General features: G+C 42.5%; 1 protein-coding gene across 1 annotated transcript in view; it reads right to left on the bottom strand.

Moving 5' to 3' along the window:
* TOM1L1 (target of myb1 like 1 membrane trafficking protein) overlaps positions 1-12,084 on the bottom strand; it is a 153,315-nt gene that overhangs the window by 46,744 nt on the left and 94,487 nt on the right. Inside the window, exons 6-7 of the mRNA XM_089672641.1 lie at positions 4,020-4,100; positions 3,398-3,514 (exon numbers count right to left, since the gene is read on the bottom strand). Coding sequence (XP_089528767.1) covers positions 3,398-3,514; positions 4,020-4,100 — 198 coding nt within the window. The remainder of the gene's footprint in view (positions 1-3,397; positions 3,515-4,019; positions 4,101-12,084) is intronic.

The raw sequence follows: 12,084 nt of genomic DNA, 5'->3' as shown, positions 1-12,084 counted from the left end.
TTCTACAAATGGATAATGATCCTAAACACACCTCGAAATCCACGGGGGATTACATCAAGAGGTGTAAACTGAAGGTTTTGCCATGGCCTTCACAATCTCCTGACCTCAACATAATTGAAAATCTATGGATAGACCTTAAAAGAGCAGTGCGTGACAGACAGCCCAGAAATCTCAAAGAACTGGAAGACTTTTGTAAGGAAGAATGGGCAAAGATACCTCAAACAAGAATTGAAAGACTCTTGGCTGGCTACAAAAAGCGTTTACAAGCTGTGATACTTGCCAAAGGGGGCAGTACAAGATATTAACTCTGCAGGGTGCCCAAACTTTTGCAGACGCCATTTTTTTGTTTTCTGTTATTTTGAAAGTGTAAATGATGGAAATAAAATCTAACTTTTGTTGACATATTATAAGAATGTCTAATCTGTAATTTGATGCCTTTTGGAGATTTTTCCATCTTTCCTTGGCTTCTTTATGCACATTAATACAAATTTTTAGCTGGGGTGCCCAAACTTTCGATCCCCACTGTACATATCACAGAGTGTCTACTATACAGGTCAAAAAGTAGACATGTACACGGGCGGGCTGACAACTCATGGGGCAATAGGAGATCATGGGGCCCCTGTGTCCTTGCCCAAACTCAAAAAAGCCTATGAAAAAGGTACCAGGGGCATCTCATAGGGCCCCCTACTGACCCCGGGCCCGAGATTCCAAATGGTCAGTCCGCCACTGGACATGTACATTACATGGCTTACGAGTTGAAGAATGCAATAAAAGTAAAACTCAAAAGAATATAAAAAGAGGAAGTGTAGATAGCATGACACATGAAAAACACAAGTATGCGAATGAGGGGTCGGGGAGGGGCCTCTACGGGGCCAAGCCCAACCCTTGAAAAACAACCCCACACCATAATCCCCCCTCCACCAAACTTTACACTTGGCACAATGCAGTCAGGCAAGTACCGTTCTCCTGGCAACTGCCAAACCCAGACACGTCCATTGGATTGCCAGACAGAGAAGTGTGAGTGGTCACTCCAGAGAACATGTCTCCACTGCTCTAGAGTCCAGTTGTGGCGTGCTTTATACCACTGTACCCGATGCTTTGCATTGCACTTGGTGATGTAAGGCTTGGATGCAGCTGCTTGGTCATGGAAACCCATTCCATGAAGCTGGACCTTGCTTTGTACACTGGTGCGCAGTCATGTTGGAACAGGAATGGGCCATCCCCAAGCTCTTCCCACAAAGCTGGGAACATGAAATTGTCCAAAATGTCTTGGTATGTTGACACCTTAAGAGTTCCCTTCACTGGAACTAGGGGGCCAAGCCCAACCCCTGAAAAACAACCTCACACCATAATCCCTCCTCCACCAAACTTTACACAATGCAGTCAGGTAAGTACCGTTCTCCTGGCAACCGCCAAACCCAGACACGTCCATGGGATTGCCAGACAGAGAAGCATGATTGGTCATTCCAGAGAACATGTCTCAACTGCTCTAGAGTCCAGTGGCGGCATGCTTTACACCACTGCATCCGACGCTTTGTATTGCACTTGGTGATGTAAGGCTTGGATGCAGCTGCTCGGCCATGGAAACCCATTACATGAAGCTCTCTACGCACTGTTGTTGTGCTAATCTGAAGGCCACACCAAGTTTGGAGGTCTTTAGCTATTGACTCTGCAGACAGTTGGTGACTTCTGCGCACTGTGCGCTTCAGCATGCGCTGACCCCGCTCTGTCATGTGACGTGACCTACCACTTGGTGGCTGAGTTGCTGTTGTTCCCAGTTGCTTCCACTTTGTTATAATCCCACTAACAGTTGAGCGTGGAATATTTAGTAGCCAGGAAATGTCACGGATGGACTTATTGCACAGGTGACAACCTATCACGGGACCACGCTTGGAGTCACTGAGCTTCTGAGAGCGACCCATTCTTTCACCAATGTTTGTAGAAGCAGTCTGCATGCCTAGGTGATGATTTTATACACCTGTCACCATGGAGGTGATTGGAACACCTGAATCCAATGATTTGGAGGGCTGGCCCAATACTTTTGGCAATATAGTGTATATTATATTATATTTGATATTTGATGTCCTTCACGGCAAAGTTAGCCTACAGATGTTTATATCCTTGTAAATACATGATTTTATGCTTTTGATTTTGCACTATGACTCTGTATTGTCTGGTTGACACGTATCTTCTGTGCTACAGCATATAACTATGTAGTGGTGTACAGAAAATAGAAGGAAATTAGACTTTTATTATGCCTTTTCCAATGTTATAGAAAGCTAAATAACACAATATTATATAAAAATATCCATTTTATTGTAAAATAAAGAAAATTCAGTGAAAACATACTACATCACACGTGTCACATATTATGTTCTAGACATAAAAGCTTTTATTGTCTCGTCTGTGCATTTCATGGTTTTGTACTGCTTCTTCAGGACATTGGCTTGAAGCAGTTTACCCAAAAGGGGAAGTTCCTCTTTAAGGCTTCATCTCCCGCTCACCGTTAAGGATTGGAACCTTTGGGGAGTGGGGGGTACCCGAATTTGACAGGTACCCGCTCTCACTTCTGTTGCGATTGCGTAGGCCAGGGGTAGGCAACCTGAGAGCCGCAGGACTACAAGTTCCAAGTCATAGCTGTAACTGTCAGTTTTGTAATCTTTGCAATGCCTCATGGGAAATGTAGTTCCACAACAGCTAGAGAGTCACAGGTTGCCTACCCTTGGCCTAGGCGATCAGAAGTGGAAGTTGTCCTCCCCCCCTCCTCCATCCGTAGTCTTCTGGGACACGTGACATTTACCAGAAGGCTGCGGGACCATTCAGAGAGCGCAGCGCTACTTGTACATGCGCAGTGGGCACCCGGCTGTATCCCGACAGCTCTGCAGGAGACCTGCATGGCATCAGCCATCTACTGATCGCTGGTGTAATGCTTTCCAGGCTCCTTTGGACAAAAATAATAAATGCACATTTTTTACCTGCAAAAAAAGTGCATTTATTATTTTTGCCCAAAAGGTGAACTTATCATTTAAAAGTCAACAGCTACAGTTTTTGTAGCTGATGACTTTTATATTTTTTTATTTTGATTGGACCTCTGCTTTAACAGATGAAGAAAAAACATATATTCCCACAGTTGCCAACAGTCCCTAATTGCCCACAACAGTCCTGAAAATCTGACAAGTTACGCTCTGAAATAGCACGCTCTCAGCACAGGAACCTTGACATTCCATGGACACATGTGTGACATGTGGGTGTTAAAGCCCACCCTCTTTGCTGTTGCATATATGCGTTACATGGGCAGCAAGTGGTTGGATGAAAGTTTTTTGTTTGAGTTCAGCTTTCTTCTAGTAATTAAAGTATCACCATAGCGTGAGATTCCCCCATAGACCACAATACTAACCTGTAAGAGCTCCATGTCTTCTTTTACTTCAGATCCTGGGCAATTCTCCAACAATATTGCAGACATGACCTTCATATTCATCCTCACCATGTCCAGTTCACTGTACAGCTTGCCAATCTGGGAAACACATCATAACATCATGTACAGTTGTATGTAATGAGACAATACAAAAAGGAGGGCTAGGGTTCAAGGGTACCTAAACGGAATGGATTGTCATTTGTGTCCCTTCAGGGGGGGATTCACTATTTATCTTGGTGACCACTGTCCCCTAGACCTAGAGTAGATGGAAAGGCTAAACTATAACCCAACTTTTAAATGTCGCCTCCCATTACCTCACATACTATTTCTAATAAATTGCAACTTAAATACTTTTTTATGGTTTTTCTATGGACTTACATGACCACAAAATTCTCACCCCTGTGTAATATGGAGGGCTGAATTACACACTGTGGAGAGAGCCTTTCCATCATATGTTTCTCACTTTATAGCATTACGTTATTCCTTACACATTCATTGTATGCAGAATATTCTAGCACAATATGTCAGTATATTGGACACTATGATGGATGAGGCCAGTTGTGTTCAGTTTTGACTTTGTTTCATACACCTTACTGTACTGTACCTGCTCAGCTGTTAGTTGTTGTGCTGGTGCATCTGGAAGAGTGTTGCTGGTGGGGTTATCAGATACACGACTTGTATTAGTCTAGAGAAATACAAAAACATTACAGCTCAGCAATCTAGCCAAAACATGGAGGTGCGACCAGAGAAAATGGACTTTGTATTACTTAATTGTCAACTCAAAACTGGGCAAAGAAACCACCACCCAAACCCAAAGACACATTCATTAAAGTGAAAGTACAGCCAAAACTTTTATGGGTTAAAACCCATTGGTGATCATTTCTGGTAGTTCAGGGGGAGGGGCGTGAGCATTGGCGTTCTATGGCAGTATGGGTTAGGAGCTCCCGCACCCGTCAAGCAATGGTGCTTACCTTACTCCTCTATCTGGCCATTTTGCCACTGAGAGACCTTGATGTGGGGGAGGGGGGGGGGTCCTGCGTGGCTGGTGGACCTGGGGACCGAAAGAAGTGTAACGGTGGAGGACCGGGAAGCGGCCGCCTATCACTAAGCTAGGAAGGACTAGGCGGAGGAGCGAAGGACAAGGAGGATCCACGGGACCGGTCAGGTGACCAGGCAGAGAAGCCTGTGAGCAGAGTGCCAGAGATAGGAGGACGGAGTCCTTTCGCTCCTTTCCCAATGGACCCCCGGCCTGCTCTCCTCTACAGCGTGGAGGATTCCTCATAGAGATGTAGAGTGAGAAGCAGTAATAGCAGTATTATACGGTGCAAAGAGGATTATATTGCAGAGCAGGAGTGGAGACCCGAAATAGAGACTGCCAGGCCTGGGAGCCCCCAAACACCAAAAGAGAGCGTGTGAGACCCAGGACAAAACAAAGAACAATTGATGGCCAGACGTGTAAACAACACACAGAACTGGGCGAGTGTGTGCGGGAGGCGGTACACCCCCAAAGTTGAGGAGTCCCTGTATATTATTGTGGAGGCTGGGAGATACGAGGATATAATTTCAGTGTTTTGGGGGCCTCAGAGGTCGATGGGACAATGCGTTTAGGACTGTATCTGAAAAGTAAATTTGTATCTAACATCATAAGCTTTTGCACATTTTGAGAAATATAAAGAGTAGATCTGTCAAAGGAGGGGTTAGCAAAAACACCTCAATTGAATTAAAACACAAGTACAATAAAGAAATACATGCCTTTGCATGAGAAAAGCCCTGAGGAACAAACCCTAGAAAGTCATGGAGAGGAAAACTGTATCGGAGGTAAAGCGAGACTATCTTTTGAAATATCGGATAGAAATCAGTTGATGAATTGGTGATATTTCACTTCATGTCCTGTTCCAGAGATGCAACAGGAAATGTAATCCTTGGATCTGAAGATTGGAATCTCACACTGAAATGTTGAAATTCAAACAAAAAAGGTTTTTTTTTTAAACATGTTATAATTTCATTTCTAATGCATTTCGGGGGCAAAATGTTAAGAGAACAGCTGTTAAGAAGCAATTAAGGAGTCCTTAACAACTGTATTAAAGGGGCAAAATATGCCCTCCAAAACGCATTGGGTATTAAATGTGCTACGCGTGTGGTATAAAACCTATTTTTTGGATTTTTACATTTCAGTGTAGCACCCAAATAGTCTGATCCACCTATTACATTTATGTAGCCCCTCCTAGCTAGGTTGCAAATAGGATTAGGTTTCAATTGCTTTTGGCTGTTCTGGGTCCTGCTGGTTGCAGGTTCTGCTACTTCCCCCTGTATTCTAGTAAGTTTTGGAATATAGTGGGTTGGAAGAGGCAGACCCAGGCAGGCCTATCCTGAAGAGTTTAGCTACAAGCAGAAAGTGTCCTCTCTTAAAGTTTGCATTAGATTTAAAGTATTCCAAAGGCTCGCCCTATACCCCAAATTCTTCAAGCAATAAATCCTAAAAAAGACACTTGCTGCCTGGGTATTGTGTTGAGAGGCAGGGAAGCTGCTGTGTGCCTTTTTGCTCGTGCCAATTCAGGAACAGAATTTGGGACAAACAGTGGGACCTGTCAGGTCAGTGTGGTACACGTGGGGGCTGGTCCGGGATTTCCTCTGTGTGCAGGCAGCTGTTGCTACTAGTGATTGTTGGAGAAATTGGAAAGGGTGAAACCACAGCTAGTGACATGTGCATGTTCAAGTAGAGGGAAACAATTGTTGACAACCATGCTGATACAAAGCACACCTATTGCAGAAAATGCCACTGCCAGTTGCACAAGCATTTGGGAAGAAAATAGTAAAGCCATGCAGAGTACATCTGTGACAGTGCATGCTGCTGCAAGTTGCTTAAGCATTCCAGTGTGAGAAGGAAAAGGTTAAGCGGTGGAGCAGTGGAGGAACCAGCAAGCAGCAGAGAGAGGTGGAGTTGCATACTGGATTCTGGAAAGAGAGTACACCCAGCACATGGTGAAGATCACTAAGATGGTGGGTAACATACCATTTCGGTATGCTGGCTTGAGACTGCAGATTTCGGGCATGGTGATGGAGAGAGAAAGTCAGTTGGTGGAGGAGCCTGAGCGCATTACTGACACAAGTGTGAGGCTGGTGCATTGGGGAGGAGTTGAACACGTGTGTACAATGTGTGGAACAAGCCGAAGACCGACAGCGGAGGTGAGAGTCTGGAGTAGATTCAGCCACTGTGAGGACCTTTGTTTGAGCTGATACCAAGTGCCCCCCCCAGTCATCTGCAATATGGATTGAAGCATGGCGTCATACTATCCAACCCACACATTACTCAGATGCCCCATCAGGATGCTATCGGTGTAGTGTTGACAAGCCCAATTGCATGTACCAAGCAACATCCACCAAAGGTTCCAACACCATTAAATGACCTCACGCAACAGAAAATGACAGGAAAGTGAAGGACATGTCCATATCAGACAGTGTTCATCATAACAGGTGTCCCCACTGGAAGATTTACCCTTACCTCTCTATTCTAGTGACATTCTAAAATTTTGAAATTCCCATCACTTTATGTTTTGGTGATAATGGTCATCAGGAGAGGTAAAGAGGGTAACGTTACCCAGTGAGGACAGCCTGACCAGCACCCTGTATCAGTACAAGGCATAACCTTTTATTTTGCAGCTTGTTGTTCAGTATTCCCTTCATCTACTGCCAGAATCTCAGCCATAATGAAGCAGGAGTTTTAAGCCCCACACCTTTCTCTTCTCAAGTGCAAAAAAGACTTACTGGTCTTTGTGACGGGAGTGACTTTTGGGGGTGGGGGGACCTCTGTATCATCTCCCCAAATCATTATGTTTAACCCACCCTGTGCCTGTTTAAGGGGTACAGGTTGTGTATGTGAATGTCTGAGTCTTGTGTATAGTGTGTGTTCCTTTGTCTAGGCCACATGGCTGTCCATTGTCTGTTTGCCATGTGCTACCCCCCATTGTGCTGTGTCTTCCTGTCCAGCCAACTATTAAGGGATGTACTGTTTGTGTATTGGTGTGGGGGTTGGTCAATGTCCTTTACCATGTGTTTTATCCCATTGTTCTGTGTCTTGGTGGGATGGGGCGGGCTGATGATGTATTTCCCGTTCCTGGTTGTCTTTCCCCGCCCTCTGTATATATCCTGTGTTTTGTGTTAAAATAAAGAGTTGGCTTTCTGTTTTAAGAGCTGGGTGCTGTCTTTTTCCTGAGGGATTTCAAGGGCGTGGTCCGTGGATGGTGTTCGGACAGGGGAAGTTGTGCTATAACGGAAAAACTCAGTGCAGTCTGGGTTCCGGTTCCGTTACAGTCTTACATTACATTTGTGGCACTCTCAACCTTTTAACAATCTTCAGACTACTTTGGAGACCCTCAAAGTTGCCCTAATGGACAAAGCTGCCTCTATCATTCGGATTTAGAGTCAATTGTTCCTACCTTCCAGCTCTCTACTAGCACACCACCTAATGTTAAGGGGGGATCCCCTCTTAGATACCAGATCAAGAATTATCATTAGAAAATGTTCTCTCACTTCCAGTGACAGCTGTAGCATTTTGGATTTCTCATCACTTTCCATCCAGGTAACAGTAGCCACCAGGACAAATACAGACAATGAATCTACCCAGTGGGGTTACAGACAGCAATAAAAAAAAAGTTTTGGCTTTAGATAAACTTTAACATTTTTATAGTGTATTTTATCAGCATATATACATCAAAGTGCAAGAGAAAGAATACGATCAAACTTGTCTGTTCGTCTTGTAGCAAAATAAACACTCGTAAATGTAATGTTTCTGAGCTACTGTTTAGCCTCTTTGGCTTGCTTCCTGTAGTCGTAAAAATATGATGCTATCAAGCACATAAAAATGTTCTCATTCTAGTTAAAGAACTAAATGTTCCATGCAGTGGATGACAAACCTTGCAGGGGCTGCTCTATAGGAAGCCAGTTTTGGGCCCCCTTTTAGCCCCTGTACTGTTGCCCAGCAAAGGTCCTTTGGTCATGGAGACACTTAGAGTAGAGTCCGCTTCTTCTTATTTTCTTCTCCAGTGGTGGTCAGCCCTCAATGGTACATAGGATAGCTCTTCATATAGTGATGTCCATCAAAGGTCCTTGTTCTATGGTCATGGAGACACTTTTACAGTGTGTGTCCTCTGGTCTGAGAGAGTCAATAGCCACAGAGCAGAGTCCACTTCCTCTTCTGTTCTTCTCCAGTGGTGAGCAGCCCTCAATGATGTAAAGGAGCCCAAGGCGGCATGATGAAGCACTTCCAAGAGGTGTATCAAATGACAGCCCGTGCTTTTGGGAAGTGGGCTGAATGACACTGGACATGATTCATCTTGGAAGATGTTCAGCACTGGAGGACAGGAGAAGACTCAAAGGACAATGCTGGAGTATGGAGGGGACGAGCAGTCCTTTGAAATGCTTTTTTTTTATGGGTGGGGGGGGGGCAAAAAAAAACTTGACCTTTAACAATTCTATCATAAACTCAGAAAATTCAATACTAGCATATATTTAAAAGAAAAACAAAAGTGATCTATGGTCATGGAGACGCTTTTCCAGTGTGTGTTTTCTGATCTGGAAGAGTCAATATTCACAGAGCAGAGTCCACTTCCTCTTCTGTTCTTCTCCAGTGGTAGGCAGTCCTCGAAGATGCAAAGGATAGCGCCTCATATAGTGACATCAGCACTGAGCTCTGCAATATTTTAAAGTGAGCGTAAGGCAGCTTGATTCACACCTCCAGGAGGTGTATCAATGACAGTCCATGCATACAAGAAGTGGGCTGAATGACACTAGATATGATTTTTAGCTATCTGCAAGTGGGTAATCCTTCCCAATCACCCCAAGTATAAGGAGCATTCTTCCCTCTGAACATCACATTAATGTATTATGAGTTGAAGATATAGTCATTTTTTGTAGGGGTTTCCTAAGACCGGATAGTTATTTCAAGGGTTTCCTCTGTGTTGAAAAGATTAAAAAAAAAGCAGACCAGCCTTAATACAGATGGATTAAAATATAGCCTTTGTTTTATTTTAAATAATAATGAATTAAAAAAAATAATAAATTAATAATATGGAATACATTTGTGTGGGGCCTTCTACAATACAGTACATCTATCCAAGATAGGTGTCAAAAAAAGACCAGTGAATCCAGAGATAATGACATTTCCTGTAATGCTAAGCTTGGGACTGCCCCTCCTTTTACCTCAGGCAGGCCGCTTCATAACAAGGACCAATAGGATAGGTCTGGAGGTGGGAGAAGGCTGGGCCTAATTTGACTTTAAGGAAGAGTCAAGATTTGTAAACAATTTCTGTTGCTTTATTCTCTGGATCTTCTAATCATCTCACATAGGATTTTCTCTAAGGGTGACCTCAGGTTATTTTTTTTCAATATATGCTGATTTGGAATTGCCTGGGTTTATGATGGAATTGTTAAAGGTCAATTTATTTTTGCCCCCCCACCCCTCAAAAAAACGAAAAAATTTCAAAGGACAACTTGTTTAGTCCATACTCCAGCATTGTCCTCTGAGTCTTCTTCTGTTCTACAGTGCTGGTCCTCTTCCAGGATGAATCATGTCCAGTGTCATTTAGGCCACTTCCTGTAAGCAGGGGCTGTCATTGATACACCTCCTGGAAGTGCGTTATCACACCACCTTGGGCTCACTGGAAAATAATGCAGAGATCCGTGCAGGGGCGGACTGACAACTCATGGGGCCCCCGGGCAATAGGGGATCATTGGGCCCCTGTGTCCTTGCCTAAACTCAAAAAAAGCCTATGAAAAAGGTACCAGGGGCATCTCATGGGGCCCCCTGACCCCGGGCCCTCGGGCAGTGCCCGAGTTTCCAAATGGTCAGTCCGCCCCTTATCAGAACTGCAAAAGTGTGAACCAATCTCTAATCTTCAGGACTGAGCTCTCAGTTGGACAGGCAAGTCCCATACAGTGCAGGACAGCAGGACAGTGCTGGGAGATGCAAAGGCTGGGGAGCTCCTTCAGGGCTTAGAGCTACCCCTTTCCCCCACAACATACCACCCAAGGTAGGTACCTTTCCTGCCACTGCCTGGGTATAGATGCACTTTAAAATGTATATAGGTTTCCCCCAAAGGTCCACATTTAATTTAAATAAATACATTCAGGACTTTGAAACACACAACTAGGCAGCTTCAAACAAATCACTAAATTCTGTTTTGTTTGCACCAATCAAAACACAACACCCTGTAGTCGAATTGGTGAAAGACCTATTCTGATAGGTCCATTGGTTGCGTTCTCTCCCTAACTACTGCTGTCATCCATGTTTATATCAGTTCTGAAAATAAAGAACTTTTACTGGAGAAATGTTTATGGGGAAACTTTTACATAAATATTTGAAAAAAAAAAAGTTATTTGCGCCAAAGTGTTTATTTTTTTTAATTCTATTTCCCGTAACTTCGTAAAGTGACACAAGAGAAAAATCTTTTCATTCTGCTAAAGTATCCACTTTAAAGAATTTACTTCTTCAAATCACAGAGCACACAGGAAGGAAAGTGCTTTAAAACATTTTATTTGGCTGTAAATCAGGAACTGCATGTGCAGAGGTACTTCGGGACTCGTACTAACACGGCACAAGGCAAAAAACGATTTATATAGGGAAAAAAGTAATACAAACGTGCAATAAATAAAACAATAGCAAACTACACATGAGCTGCAATTACTGCACAAATAGTATCACAATTAACAGGAAAAAAAATTAGGAAAAAAAAACACAATTTAAAAATAAAATTAGACACATTTAAATTTGACTTATAAATACATCCTCGTGGGGTGAGTCTTACTCCTTCATCTGTATTTTCAATAATACAATAAAACTAAAAAAAGGGGTTGGGAGCTTTTTCTAATGGCTAAAGGGGACAGAATATCAAAGGTCTCCGTTATTCATCCCACAAAAAGAGAAGAAATGTCAGATTAATGGAATAAAACAATATATTTTTTCCTAATTCTAATTTGATTTATTTTTTTTTCTACGTTTTAAATTTAAAAATGTATATTTTTCTTATTTTTCTTTTTTACTAAATTCTACTTTAGAAATATATATTTGAATTTAAATTAGTTTTTTCTAAATGCTAATTTTAAAAATTAAGAAAACATACTATTTTAAAATTAGAATTTAGAAAACAAAATTTAAATTAAATTAAGAAAAAAAATATGTTGTTTTATTCAGTTAACCTGACATTTCCTCTCTTGTGGTGTGAAGTGCTGAGAGCTTCTCTTTAGCCATTATAAAGAGGGCTCCTTTTTTTAGTATTGAAAATACAAATACAAATGGAGGAGTGAGACTCACCCCATGAGGGTGCATTTATAAAACAAAAAATTGAACTGTTTGAAATTGATTTTTTTTTTCTAAATTTTAATTTTATTAATGTATACTTTTCTTAATTTTCATTTATATTATTTTTACTAAATTCTAATTTAAAAAAACTGACCCTATTCCCCCATCCACACATTTAATGGCTGTGGATGGGGGATCCTCCCCACTTATCGTGTTCTGACAATGGGAAGACCTCCCCACTATCAGAATACACAGATCAGCGCTGCAGCCTATTGTATGCAGCACTGATTGAGAGGAAATATACTGACATGGAGGATGAACAGAACTCGATTGCTGAAGTTTCAGTCCACTTATGGTCAGCTTTAAAACCAAC

The sequence above is a fragment of the Staurois parvus genome, unplaced genomic scaffold, assembly GCF_062004578.1.
Source record: "Staurois parvus isolate SC_StPar_1 unplaced genomic scaffold, SC_StPar_1.0 ptg000003l, whole genome shotgun sequence".
Taxonomy (NCBI): Eukaryota; Metazoa; Chordata; class Amphibia; order Anura; family Ranidae; genus Staurois; species Staurois parvus.
Note: the sequence above shows the minus strand (reverse complement) of the source record. Positions and strands in the feature narration are given on the sequence as shown.